The following is a 15,041-nucleotide window of genomic DNA, read 5'->3' as shown; positions in this document are numbered from 1 at the left end:
TAAAAAAAATTAATAAGTTAATAGGCAGATAACTTTTTTTGAAATGATCATACCGTATTAAAAAAAAATCTCAAACTCGAACTTTAAGTTTTTGACAAGACATATTCCTATCCCTGTGAATGATAATGGAATTATGGAATTAAATTTTTGGAATGCATATACCCATGTACTCTAAAAATGATGTTATGAAAAGTAATTTAAACAAGATTTTTCAAAAAATAATCTCTAAATGGAAAAAGGCTCAATAAAAAAGAATAGGAGGAGCAGAAAACAAATAATTTCAATACTAACAAAAGGCCAGGTCCAAAAGTTTCCAAATTAAGTCCAAACCAAGTTACTTTTGGACGTGTTTACATCTACTACTGCATCTTGTTCCAAATGTCTATTGGCTAGCCTCATGACAGGATAATGATACTTAAAAGAGATGGGAAAAATATAACCACAAAACACATTATCTTCATCAACAATATTTCATTCTACCAAAAACAGAGATGGGAACCACCTCCCTCTCTTCAAACTCACCTTCTCTCATCAACATCATTCTCACCAAACGTTCAACCTCACTACCATCAACCAGACACAACAATTTCCTCGCACTTCAACCTCACACTTCCCTCACTTTTCATTCCATCTCCTGCAACAGCAGCGGCAACAACAACGCTGCCAATACAGACCAGAATGAGACAGACTCAATTCAAGCACCAACTACAACACCAGTTGAGCTAAGGCTCAAGAGAAGATCAAGAAGACAAGCGAAACGGCAGAAAGAGAATGGAACTCTTACAAATAGCATAGAGCAACCCAGTAAGGCAAAGGCTGCTCCTAAGAAATGGGAGGAAATGAATCTGTCTGAGAAGGCATTGGAGCTTTATGTGGGAGAGAAAGGTGCTCTGTTTTGGCTTAATAAATTTGCTTATGCTTCAATCTATATCATGATTGGAGCTTGGATAATGTTTAGGTTTGTGGGTCCTGCACTTAATATTTATCAGTTGGATTCACCTGTACTCTCACCTGGTGATGTATTGAAGGGATAACAAGTTTAAGCTTTTGTTTGTATTGTAGTTTACATATACAATACTAAACTTATTCAAGATCTTAAAAACCTATCATTTTTGTTATATGAGTTGTAACGATAAAGTCTTTTATGCTCCTTGTTCAATACATTAGTTGATATTTAGCAATGTATAGATTTTGAACAAAAACATGAGTACCCAGTCTAGTCATTGTTAGTAAAAAAAATCTAGTCTCAGTTGCAATTGCAGTCCTAAAAAGGTTGAATTGACCTCCAAACCTTTACGCGGTGGTCTCAAACCGCAATTGCATTTGCAGACCACAATTATAAACCATGATTGAATATAAAAGGAAGTTGGAGTAGTAATGCAAACTTTACGACAACTCTCCAGTTTACTGTTTTCGACAAATTACAACGAAACTCACTGAACGCCAATGATTAAATTTGGTCACATGAAATGAGGGACATCAAGTGAAGATACTAGCAAGCCAAAAGGTTTGATACAATATAAGTGAAAGTTCAGAAGGATGGACAGGGGCTAACCATGTGAATAGAATAATCACAACTTTCCAAAATCATCTATATTGCGTAGTATTTGTAATAAGCATACAGCTTTCAGAAACTGAAAAGTACACTGCCGCTAAGCACTGACCATTTATGTCTTGTGTTAATATAATGAGGCTGCCATGAATATCAACGTTTTGCTGGCAAAATACATGCTATAAATTCAAAACCAAAACTCAAACAAAACTAGGACAGGCAACAAAAATACAACCAACGAATTCAATATTACACAACATTGACAGGTTGCATGGGCGCCGCTCTGAGTGTTTTACATCTGCAAATGATGAAACATTTCTTAGTAATAGTGTGAGGGCAGATGCAAAAGTACTTGATAGATTCATAATGACTTGCATAATTTTGCCTTCGGTTGGAGGGTATTCAATTCTGTACTGCTAAATAATTAGACTACTTGAGAGAGAGAGAGAATCACCTGTTACACTCTTGTCTGGAAGCATAATTATGATTGTTGCAATTGGTGCACATCCAATCACCACTTCGCCATTGCTTAGCTCTAATAAATCAAATAGATAAAAGCATTTAAATAGTGAGCCTATGAAAGTATAATAGCATCAACGAAGACCTATAAGATAATAAATTTCTCTCCCTCTATGTATGTGTGAGCACGCGTGAAGCTCAATGGAGAAGAATTAGTTACCCTTTTCCAAGAAGTGCGGTTGAGGAAAATTGAGGTGGAATTGGAAAAAGTGGGGGCATTGCAAAGCTTGGTGCCGAACTAGAGTTAATGCTCCCGTAAGCAGGGATGAGTGCCGATTTTGGTTCTGCACTGGTCCCTACTACTTGCTCTACACTTGAATATGTTCGCTGCTGATCATTTGTCTGTAAGAAAAGAAAGATAGTATGTAAAACAGTAAAAGGAGGAGGATATTATTAAGAGGGAGAAAAAGTGTATAAAACCACAAAAGAAACGAAATCCTTACAGGTCCTACATTCAATCTCTTGTTATCCCAGTCATAAGCCAAATCTTCGGAGGCTAACCGTTTTGTGCCAGGCGCTTTACACAAAAAGAAAAGGTGGAAATAATATGAAGTTTAACATCAATTGGCACCCAAAAAAAAGAGGAAAAATATCAATATTAAACCACATAAGATTGGTGGATTATCCATAGGACAACAGAGCAATCACAAGAGGGTACACTTAGAGCATAGTATTTGTAGAAAAATGCTATTTACAACAGTATCTATTCGTAGAAGATAAAGCTTATGAAATTTGCACTTGCAATCTTCACTAAGGAAGGAAGCCATACCTGGTGGAGAAGCATTGCATTTTTTACACTGCAGATTATTTCAACATGGAATCAGAAAAATAATGAATACTTCATTACATGTGCATTTCAACATCATTTAAGATATAAAAATTCAAGACCATACCTGTGAGCGAGAGGAGTAATTATGGAAGCCACAGTTACAGACCCAGTCCCCATTGCGCCAATCTTTTGGAACAGATGGGTTCTGATTATGGGAATTTACATAAGGATGTCCAGAACTATAATTTGTACCTGGAAGCCATAATGGAAATGGCTGGAGACCAAACTTCTCGGCTCCAGTAAAAGGCCAATTAGTATTCAAGTTCAGCGACTGTGGTGGCGCACCGTTTCCAATCAATCCAATATTCATGTTGTGCTCTGGTCCTCCTGGAGCCCTAGAAAAGTAGGGTGGATATGTAGGGAAAGATGCTCTAGTCATTGCAATTGCTGGCATGGCCGCTACCTCCTTTGGTTGTCCGCACTTCTTGCACTTCTCTCTTGATGCATAATTGTTGTTAGTGCAACCTATTGTTCCATTGCATACACACACATTCCCACAAAGCAGCCAGAAGGAAAGGAACCCACACCAACACGTCGCACGCACACCAAATACACATACAAAAAGCACAAACATCTCAACCTAGTTCATACCGAGGTCTGTATCTCAATTTGAAATGGAAGATCATAAACTAAATAACCACATGCCAAGCTAAACTTGAGCATCATTTTATCATAGACAAGTGGAAAAACCTCCTATACATGTATGACAAAAATAGAGCTCAAATGCAAGATGGCATACCTCTGTCCGAGAGGAAATAGGGGTTTTTAACTATTAAAACAAAATACACAAAGCTGGGACAACAGTGAAATTACAATAAACAAACTTTCACCATATTATAGTAAGCTACCCTAAACCACGCATAGCCTATAAACTTGTGGTTGTCTCATAAGCAATCTAGTTTGGATTGACTTATTGAAATTTATCTACTAGACATAAAGACTTGAAAGTCTATTTATAAGATCTTAAGAAAGTAGTTTATGACATGTCCATAAGTTGTTTTCTACCAGAGTTATTAATCTTAGCAGAATAGCAGATAGCGAGATAACTGCTATTTGACTATTTTTTAGACTAATTATATGAATAATTTATAAAACATGTATTTAATGTAAAACCAAACAAATAAAAGAGGAAGAAGAGGAATAGAGTTATTAAATGACTATTACTTAAAAAATAACAGAAAATATGAATAAAGAAGATAAAAGATGAAGAAGAAAGAAGAAAAAAATGAGACTTTAAAAACAACCGAGTAACAGAAAAAAGAAATAAAAAAGAAGAAAGAAGAGAAATAGAAGAAGAAAAGAGAAGTAAAAAACCAACTTGAGAAGAGGGGATTGTAGGCAGCGACGCTAAGAAACGAAGCAAATGGAGGCGGCATTGGGAAGAAGATCGTGAGAAGAAAACTCTGAAAAATGAAGCGAAAGCGTGTGGGAAGAAGATCGAATCTTTATTTTGTGTTCTGAGCTATGTAGTACCGATACCTTTGAAAAAAAGACGTATCCGTGTCTGTGTCGGACACATTTTTTCAAATTATTACTTATGTCTCCGTGTCAGTGTCGGAGTCGTATTCGAGGTGTCCGTGCTTCATAGGTTCTGAGTTAGGGAAAATTGGAAAAATTACACAAAACTCCTCCAGCGTTTATTTATTTATATTAAGGGTAAATCAAGGTTTCGGCATTCAAAACAGTTCGAACCCGCTCAAACCGGGAAGCACTCCGCTACCGCTACCTGTTAAACATCAAATAGCGGCCGCTGTCTCAAACTAAGACGCGGGCCGCTCCTCATAGTGGAGAGTCACCACTCCGGGGCACTATTGTTTCACAATATGCTTATTTAGTACAAAGTATTATCAAAATTATGGATATAACAGAACAGCGCTAAAGCACTGTAGCATAGCGGAATTTTCAGCAAAGCGCTAAACTTCCCCCCATTCAAAAATCACATCCATACGCATTATATAATCTATCAAGCAATTACTGAATCTGATTACTCAAAACTCACACAAGAAATTGAACTACCCAGAAACAATAAAAAAAATCAATATACAAATCCGATACAACGCCAAAAAAAAAAAAACTATGATTGGAAAAAGGTAAAGAGAGAAAGTGGTAACTAACCGGAACAGATCCAATCGCCGATGCGAGGGAGCCATTTGGAATCAGCGGGGGTTTTGTTATCAACAAGAAGACGTGGCTGTTTGCATCGATTGCAGAATGATCGGAAAGCGTAGTTTCTGTTGTTGCAACTGCTACACTCCCAATCACCTTCTCTACCTTCTCCCATTCTTCTTCTTTTTCGCAACAGTTAAATTAATGTTTTCAGTTTGTCTTTCTTCTGAGAATGAAAAAACCAGAGGAAAGGGATTTTGGTTTTGGAGAACGAACAACAGAAATCAAAATTGAGAATTTAGATATATATGAATATAAAATGATTTACGATTATTTTTGTCTTGATAATAGTTGGGCCTAACAAGAAACAGGCTTTGCACCAGTGAGTAACCCTTTTTTTATACTTGGCACCCCATATTTTTTTAACCCAATTTTATCTTTGTTGAAAAAAGTTGAGAAACAAAGAATTTTCAAAACAAATTTTCGGTATGCACTCTAAAATTTCCGGTACAAAATATCAGAAATTTCAGTTATAAGGAAATTTCCGGTACATCATACCGGAAATTAGTTAATTTGAAATTTTCGGTATACCGAAAATTTCAAAGTAACTAAATGTCCGGTATGTTTCAATTTTTGGTTTTTTAAACGGTTGAGATTTTGCCGACACTTTTGGAGAATCCTGATTGCACCGATACATTTGTATGGTCTAGAATGTACCACCATTTGTATAAATAGGGGTGTTAGGGTTATTGGATAACACATCATTTCAACAAAATGCCTCTTCCACAGTATTTGATTAGAGTATCTGTGTATTTCAATGGCCGCAAGCATGCTGTTCAAACCAAAATTCCAGACGACGCTGAATCCTTTGCCACCTTGAAAGAAACGTTGATCAATTTGCAGTCTGATTCTGATAACAGAAGGGTGATAAAGATCGAGTTTCGGGAGGACTGGATTGATATAAATAGAAGGGTGAAATACAACTTAATCGAGTTGAAGAATGATGAAGATATGAAGGCCATGTAAAAATCATTTTTCCGTAGGATAACTAAAGGTCCGGTCGAATTGGATGCGCAGATCCAAAGATCCGTGGACGACATAATGAAGTGTCTGATTCGTTGAGAGTTTTCGGTAGTGCCTAGGTTTTCATCTAATGCAGGCGACTGTCCTAGTCACCTGCGGGAGGTGGAGGTGGTGGTGGTGAAGAGGCCCTGGTACCTGAAGGCCCTGGAACATCAGATGATGCGGCAGATGGTATGACCCTATGGTGTGACACATTGAGGAACCACTTCAGGTATCCATCCTGACACTGTCCAAGTTGCTGAACCGCAACGACGGTGTCAAGGATCTCATGGGGGGAGCTAAGGATGTGACTCTGAAACCAACGATCAATGCCACCAACAGGAGTCTCTGGGATCGGCTGTGGGTTGCCCTGTATATAACCATACTGGCGTAGACACATCTCAGGAAAGTGTCTAGCCACATGGCTCTCCCATCAGACATACCGTGATTATAAAGAAGATACATCAAAAGGAAGATGATCGCGGTGACCTGTATACGGTGTCCAGATGACATCATCTAGTGTCAGAGCATCATCCGACTATACTTAATCACCCCTCCTGGAAGGGTCTGTCTGGCCTTCCACCTCCTCGCACAAGGGTCAGTAGCCGCACAACGATGGGTCTTCCGCTCACATATGTGAGGGAAGTGCTCGTAGATCCAACACTGCATAAATAAAACAATCAAGTCCAGGTAAATTATAATAAAACACAAAAAACCATATAAAAATATATACATGTAACAAGCTCTGATAACCAGCAAGTTGTCTGGTGTCAGGACGAGATGCAGCATCAAGTGCCATGTACAACATCGTCAATGTCGTCACTTCCCAAGCCCAACATGGGGTGTCAAGGTCGCTGAATAGAGAAAGATAGAGGACATCTATATAAACTTCATACATGCCCGCAAAGAGAGTGTAACACCCTTATAATACCCCGCATAAATATTAAACGAAAATCGGAGTAAAACATGTTAAGGGCATTACAACTTCCATTAACCAAACAAATACTCATGTCATGCCATAAAAGAGAACGTTAAACCCAAATATTATTCAGATCATCATGTTAACACATCGGAAATATATTTAACATCTGAACAATGCAACATCCAAAGTCATAGACTTAAAACACCACCATAATAAAACACCCAATTAAAAAGAGTTTAACAAGTAACTCTAAACAACGTCCCCAGTGTTACACGACCAGAGCATGACACGGACCCAACTGACTCTAACGAACTACTTGACGAGCTAATCCTCACCAAGTACGAAAGCTACTCCTCAATCTGAAAAATAACAACAGTAAGGGTGAGTCTCATTCACATTTAACTAATGTTATAAGATATAGATAATAAAATATCAAATCACATGCCATTCACCCAATCACAGTTACGATCAGATTCACAACCACACAATCAGTTCAACAAACAAACAATCAACACACACTATAACATTGGACAATCTTCCATTCATGTTATAATAGCACAAGTAGCCTAATGCAATGCAACTACATGCATGTGGTACCAAAATCTGGGATAACCCAACTCACCGACCCACCATCGTCAAGGATACGGCAACACCCACTCACTAATTCCACACAATGGGAATTAGCTACCACTGATCCACCATCGTCAAGGATCAGCCACATAATGATTATGAAATGCATGTATCAACCATAACATGCTCATCACCCACATAAACCAACCAAATGTCATAATCATAAACCAACCAAATGTCATAATCATCAACCAACAATAATCAATAGCCACACAAATCATGCTATTTTTCAACCATAATAAAACACATATTTTATACCAACAATATATGTAAAACAAAACACCAATTACAATCACAACCTCATAACAGGTAAAATACTCATTAATATACCTGTACGCATAAACCACCACAACCAAACAAAATCAAGTGTTTCAAAATAATTTCGAGTCGTGACCCAAAACACTATTTTATTAGGTAAATCATTTGATTAGCTTTACTATGCTTAAAACGGCACAAAAATCTGATTTACGGTTTAAAAGTTAGGAGTTTTCAAAGTTAAGAAAGTTTAGAAAAAGTTACGCAGAACCCGGTTCCTCCCTACGTGGGAACCGGTTCCTGAAATCCTTCAGAAACTCCTCTCTGATTTTTACTACTAGGAACTGGGTTGTCCTACATGGGAACCGGTTCCTGCTGTGCAGAAATCCTTCGCTTCTGGTTTTTACTACTGGAACTCGGTTCCTTCCTCCTGGGAACTGGTTCCTACGCTGCTGTGACAGAAAATTATCATTTTTCCGACATCGTATCGACTCGAACCCATACCAATTCGCACCTAATGCATTATAACACTGTCATACCCCAAAATTTGCCCTTATATATTTGCAGATGTCATTTTATTTCGAATAAGTGACATAGAATAGTTGGTAAGAATTAGAGGGTAAAAGGTACAAGAACGAGAGGTCCCGAGTTCGAATCTCACTTATTGACATTTTTTCCTCTTATTTGTTACTAACCTTGCTTTTAATATTAATTTCATTTATTACTAAAAATCATAAAAAAATAAGTTTTTTTTATATATTTTAATATCATTTTCGTATTTATTTAATTATTATTTTTTAAAATATTTTTTTTTTTCACTTTTTCACTTTATATTCAAAAAATATCAAAAAAATCATAAAATAAAAAAAAAGATATAAAAAGATTTGTTCAAATTCTATTTATTAGGATAGTTTTTATTTTTGGCACAAATCAATATGAATAATTAAAATATCAAAATCAAATCACATTTTGATTTGAAGATTTGATTATGTTAATTACTATTTGATTTTTACCAATTTAGTTAACCTAATTTTCTTTATATAAATACTAACCAATCCTAACCTAGACTCGGACGCTCACGTACACTACAACATTTCCACAATTTTTAAACCTTTCTCCAACAATCAACCACTCCCATGTTTTTACTAACACTTTCACATACCATACACATCTAACATCAACCATACAAACCTACTAATTTTTTCTCTCCATCAAACCGTAAAACACCACCGGGGTTTCACCACAACAGTTCACCATCCTTCGTTTCACCTCATCACAAAATCACCATGACACAAAACATGTTTTGAAACTTAACAAACCAATCAACAATTTCTAACAGAGCCATGCTCTTCTAAATAAGCACTACACAATTTCAAACATCTCCAACCCAACTCCAAATTCCTTCATATACCAATCATTTTCATTAACCTTTACTAATATCACCATTCTATTAGCCAAAATCTAATTCAAATACCAAACTTATAACACAAATTCAAAGTCACACATTAATATAGTACTATAAATGTGTATTAAGTTTTGTTTGCAGAAAAAGAATGGAAGAAGAGCAGATCCGTGCAGCCCGCGAAACCACCTAGGATCCAACACATGGCAATGAGCAACCACCACGTCGACGAGATCCACAACCACTACAACCGCCGCTGCTGCCAACCGCCACGCTGCAGCCATCACAGGAACACGCACCCAGCTAGCGAAACCGTGCCGCCTACAGCCGCGGACCGGTAGTCGTAGAGGCCGCCATGAAAGTCGAGACCTCTCCTCCATTTCCGGTCATTTGGTACAGAGGTATTTTTCTTTCTCTGTTGCTCTTTCATGCCTATTGAAAATATATGCATTGATTTTGTGTTAAAAAAATTGTGTTGTTAATGTTGTACCTGAAATCAATTGGGTTTGAGAATATTGAAAGAAAATATAATGTTAGAAGTTTAGATCTAGCTTTTGTGAAAGAGGAACTTGAGGGAAACAGGGTCTTTTTTGCAAGTCTGTTGTTGTTAATAGAGAGAGATCTAAAAAGATGGAAGCCGTGGAGAGAAGAAATAAGATGTGAAATTTGGTCTATGTTGTAGTTTGTATGCTTTTACTATTTTACCTTTCCATGCTAGGTGTCATGTTATGATTAGCCAAGTTTTTCTTAATTAAAAAAAAATAAAGAAAAAAGAAAGAGAGGTATCACGTGAGATTAAGAAGAGATATAATTTTTTTTACTAAACTTGTTCTTTTTTTCTTCTCCACTTTTTTTTTCTTTTTGCTTTATTATTTTTTTTATTAGTTTAATAATATTAGGTTTAAAAAAAAAGGAATTTTGATTCTGGGCCATTACATTTACAAAAAGCCCATTAAATTAGTAACTTCTAACCTCTAATTAATTTACTACCTTTTAGATTATATAATTTTTCTTTTGTTTATTTATAATAAATTCAAAAATACAAAAAACAACACATTAGAATTAGATTTTATTTTCCTTATAATAAAAAATACAAAAAATATCTTTATTTTCTAATTTCGATTTAAAATTTAATATATTTTGGTTAATTTTTAATTTGTATTTGTTTTTATTTTTACTATCTCTCATATATCATTTCATGCTATTTTTCTAACACTTTCTTGATTTTTTTGTGAGGTACCGTCTTGAGTATTGGACTGTTTTGCAGACATTTATAAGTTGTACATATTAATATTTTATTTTTGTTTTAATTTTCATTTTGGGTTTGTAATAATTTTTTATCCCCTTTCGTTTAAACTTGTAATCCCCTCCCCGAAGCCATGTAATAGCGTAGGAATTTTACTTTTTCGCATTTTTAATTTCTGTAAATATTAACTGTTAGTAACTAGGCATGTATGGCAAGACTAATTAACTGAACGTTAGCTAACCATAATCTTAAGATAAATAACTGAAAACAATACACCCTTTTTACCTGTTCACACACTCACCTCTAGGGTACGCCCCTCTTGGTTGCCTTCGATTAAAAAGGTTGAGTCCCTCGAACGTAGAGGTACCAATTAGCAAAGTCCCCCGATTTAAAAAATCATTGCAAAGATCATAAGTCCCTCGATGACCCGCGATGTCGCCTCGATAATATGATCTAGTCCCTCGGATGGTTGCCTACGAAACAATGATTGTCTCTTCGAATATTGCAAAAGGTACCTCTACTTGTTGCCTTCAAACGACCTCGATGACCCTTCGATGACCTGCACGTCCAATATAACAAGGACTACCTACTCCTATATAGTATGGATAGTCCTGGGAACTTTAAAATTTACAGAAAAAGACCAGTTAAATAGGGTAGTGCTCTTAAACTGCCTAGCTCAATAAAAATATCTTTTCAATATCATTTCAAAAAACTAAGGCTACGCATTTACGCTAAAGTCCTTATGCTCCTTTCAAAACAAACAAACAATATGAGCTAAGCAAGTTAAGAGCCCGTAGATAACTACGGATGAAAAGGGTGCTTGCACCTTCCCTTTTCATAACTTACCCCCCGAGCCCGTTTTCTTTTAAAAGGTCTTTTTCTGTACTTTTTACCTTTCCTAACATTGGACAAAATAAAAGTCGGTGGCGACTCATGCTCACCGCAACATTGTTGCATAAATAAATAAAAGTCAGTTCACCGTGTTACAGAACTGGCGACTCTGCTGGGGAATTCTTTAAGAGGGGTTTACCTTAGGGCTTAGATCACTAATTTGTTTGTTTGATTGTTTTAATTCTCATTGTTGCTTGGGTTTTGTGGAAGATGAATCCTATACCCGGATTCGAGTGCACTTTAAGATAGGAGCGGCATAGTCATGGAGACCTCCCTTGTGCATGCTTGGGATTGGTCAAAATGAAGTTCGCGCTTGAGTTAGGCCTCCACTGGTTATTGTGTACCTCTTTTGCATGAGAGAGGTTTACGCATGTATCTTTGGGTGCGTCGGAGCTCAAGGACCTTTAGTCACCTTTAACCCATCCTGACTTTTAGGATCGTAGTGGGAGGGCTATTCTTGGTGCATGCCAAGTTATGGTCGCGACCCGATACTACAGCTCAGATAGGTTTCTTCCTAAAGTATCATTGCGTGGTATGCATGTACCATGTTCGAGGGTGCTTTAGAGGGGCTGACAATTCTGAGTAACTGGTAGAACCCTGTTGCTGAAATCTCTTTACCTTTAGAAGTACCTTTGGGGAAGGGTAATCACCTGGTCATACTCCATGCAAGCTGTAAACCTAAGGACTCTTGTGTGACTTGTTTGTTATCTAACCACTTGATCTCCTTGTAGGTTTTATTTGTATGACTTACTTGTCCGTACTACCCTATGCTTTTACATAACGTGCTGACTAATCTTTTTCAGGGATCTTAAGTATTTAGGATGCATAATTCCCAGGCACTGTTATGGAAGGACTATCAAGAGCCTTAATTCACATCAAGGGGCAAGAGGATTTATTTTCCTCTAGCCAGATGCCTTCAAACTCAAGGGTACAGTTCCTATCAAGGGGCAAGAGGATTTATGTTCCTCTAGCCAGATGTCTTCAAACTCAAAGGCACAGTTCCTAAAGGGGCAAGTGGATTATGCCTTCAAACTCAAGGGTACAGTTCCTATCAAGGGGAAAGAGGATTTATTTTCCTTTAGCCATATGTCATCAAACTCAAAAGTACCGTACCCCGAATCAGAGGCTATGACCCACTGGATATGGTGAGCTTGATTCTTATAGAAGGGCGTCCAAAGATGATCAGTCAAAGCTCTTCAGACGAAGCTGCAACCAAAATTTCCAAAGGACAACCTTCTCATCTTCTTACTATTTCATTCTTACTATCCTTGAATCTGGATGCTTACAACTCCTGTGTGGCTTTGTCGGTATCTTCATCTAGGAGTAATTTGTAGTTCAGATACGGACGTTTGGTTTGTTTTCCACTCTGGGGCACTTGGTTAGTCGATCGATAATTGCCAACCAGTTCGAGATAAGGTACAAGACCTGATTGATGCAAAGGCTATCATATTCACACCTGCAGGCCAGATTTGAAGTTCTCCTTCGACTCAATGGACCTTCTGAAGCAATAAGTCCATACGGAGAAAATCTCCTCAATGTTGGCAATTCGTAATTTCTCATGCATTTTCATGCGTAATCTTTCTTGTTTTTGTTCAATATTGTTTATATGCAATACTTGTTTGTTTTTGAACTATAATAGTAATGCATTGAATATGTTTGTCTTGAAAAAATCCATTCGCTCTCGCTCTAATATGTTTTTATTTGCTTGTGATACCAAAATCTCAGTGATAAAGCATGATGACTCTGAAGGGAGAATGACGAATCTATAATACCTATAATCTCAAATGGTATGCTTTCGAGTAAAACCCTGTTGATGATGTACAGGCATTGTTTCAAATTCCCAAACACTGGAGATATAAGGAAGTTAATCCCTTGTCAACCCCTTTGAGCCTTGAAGTAGGAGTTTCTTTTCTATACGAAAAAACCTCACATTTAACCTAGGGGCAGGGTAGTGTTCAGTTAACCTGATCGAGCGTTCAACATTCATGAGGAGTACACATCCAAGGATACAACAATGGTTATCTTTCAAAAGATTGAGGAAAAGTCAATACCACAATGGTCATCCCTCGTCAATCAAAAAATGAGGCAGTCAATATATTTCCAATCAATCGAAGACGTCTCAGGGTCACATGATTGGTTCAAAAAAAAATGAAAAAAAAAGAAAAGAAAGTTTGCTTAGTCAACAACTTGAAACAAGTGACTTAGGAAAAAGTTAGGGCATCCCGCTAGACTTCAAACCCGGAATTCAAAAGAATTTGTCCAGGAAAAAGTTAGGAAACAAAAAAGATCCTCAACAAAAGGGAAAAGTCGCGTGTCTATAAATTCAAGATCGTGTGATCAGACACCAAGAACAAGATGTAAAGTGATTGCCATGTCCAAACACCTCATTGATTCCTCAATCATCTCAAACTCCTCTTGAAGAATGAACGCTCACATCGAGTTAACTGAGCTTAGGTTGGAGAACATCACGAAGGGGATGGGCACCAATAAATTTTGAGCCTAAAAATCCTTTTTTCTAAAACCATGAACCTGGCCACGTTACAACCCTCAAAAGTCCTAATTAAAGCAGGGTTAATTCGAAAGCATACTGTAACGAGAATACGGTAAACCGACTCCTAGGAATTTTTGCTAAACACTTGAGTTGGTGTCACACCACCTTTCACAAAAAAAAATCGATGTTTTAACATCCTTTCAAAAATTTCTTCTTCTAAACGTTAAGACAAACATGAACTTTGCATTAGAATTATATTTCTCATAATAAACATTCTTTGCATATGAACAAGTACTTGACACCAGGAAAGCTTACATCATGAGCTGCAGATAAAAAGTTTAATCCTCTCAAGGGACAAGTTGTCTTCAGAACTCCGTTGAGTTCGAGCGAGGATATCTCAAATTCTGATCACCCTCGGGGGAAAAAGCAGTTGAATACCCTTGTGAGTATGAATTCATATATTCGGGGCAATCAAGCCAAGATTCAAAGGATCTCTCAAAACTGCTAAACAACCAGGAGCCTTCACCCAAGCACAATTGAAATTACCTCCAACCCGGATCAACCAGAGGCATGATTCCTAAGTTCATGATACAGGGGCATGTTGCTTATGATAGCACGAATCTCAGAAAGTCCCCCCAGATAAAGCTGCAGAGACGTCTCGTACGCCTGACTCATTCAGTCACAAGCCTGTTGTAACACGGTGAACTGACTTTTAATAATCGGAATGTCGCGGTAAGCAAGAGTCGCCACCGACTTTTATTTTATCCAAATTTAATTAGAAAGGCTAAAAGAACAGGAAAAACCTTTTAAATAAAATAGGGTTCGGGGGGTAATTATGCAAAGGGAAGGTGTAAGGCACCCTTTGCATCCATGGTTATCCATGGGCTCTTAATTGCTTTGCTCTTTTTGTTTCAGAAAGGTAGAAGAAGAAGATATGGACTTTAGCTCGTAAATGAGCGTAGCCATATTGAAGAATTTTGAGAAAGAATATTTGAAAATATTTAGAGCAAGGCAAAGCAATTTAAGAGCAATTTACCTTATATTTGAGAAATCTGTTCTTTCAGCCTTTCAGAGCGAAAGGGTCTATCCTTGCCATAAGAGGGCAGGAAGCCTTTCATTTGGAGGTTAAAGGGTCG

At 37.2% G+C, this 15,041-nt stretch overlaps 2 protein-coding genes across 4 annotated transcripts; one reads left to right on the top strand and one right to left on the bottom strand.

The window, feature by feature from the left end:
- The first annotated feature begins 388 nt into the window (after positions 1 to 388).
- LOC131640711 (uncharacterized) lies at positions 389 to 1,118 on the top strand. Its single transcript, XM_058911101.1, has one exon. The coding sequence runs from the start codon at positions 492 to 494 to the stop codon at positions 1,032 to 1,034; it is 543 nt and encodes a 180-aa protein (XP_058767084.1). The 5' UTR covers positions 389 to 491; the 3' UTR covers positions 1,035 to 1,118.
- A 460-nt stretch (positions 1,119 to 1,578) lies between these two features.
- On the bottom strand, positions 1,579 to 5,311 carry LOC131640693 (RNA-binding protein involved in heterochromatin assembly dri1). Of its 3 annotated transcripts, none has more exons than XM_058911085.1 (7): positions 5,016 to 5,311; positions 2,965 to 3,365; positions 2,841 to 2,868; positions 2,524 to 2,588; positions 2,232 to 2,413; positions 2,007 to 2,087; positions 1,579 to 1,850 (listed from the first exon to the last, which is right to left on the bottom strand). In XM_058911085.1, exons 1-7 carry the CDS (start codon positions 5,179 to 5,181, stop codon positions 1,802 to 1,804), a joined length of 972 nt encoding a protein of 323 aa, XP_058767068.1. In that variant the 5' UTR covers positions 5,182 to 5,311; the 3' UTR covers positions 1,579 to 1,801. The 3 variants fall into 3 exon arrangements, with proteins under 3 accessions (XP_058767068.1, XP_058767061.1, XP_058767075.1); XM_058911078.1 differs by having other exon boundaries at positions 2,515 to 2,588; positions 5,016 to 5,308; XM_058911092.1 differs by having other exon boundaries at positions 2,515 to 2,588; positions 2,965 to 3,337; positions 5,016 to 5,219.
- Positions 5,312 to 15,041: the final 9,730 nt, after the last annotated feature.

Source organism: Vicia villosa, linkage group LG1 (genome assembly GCF_029867415.1).
Source record: "Vicia villosa cultivar HV-30 ecotype Madison, WI linkage group LG1, Vvil1.0, whole genome shotgun sequence".
In the NCBI taxonomy this organism is placed as follows: Eukaryota; Viridiplantae; Streptophyta; class Magnoliopsida; order Fabales; family Fabaceae; genus Vicia; species Vicia villosa.
The sequence above is the reverse complement of the archived record's forward strand: the minus strand, read 5'-3'. Positions and strand labels throughout refer to the sequence as shown.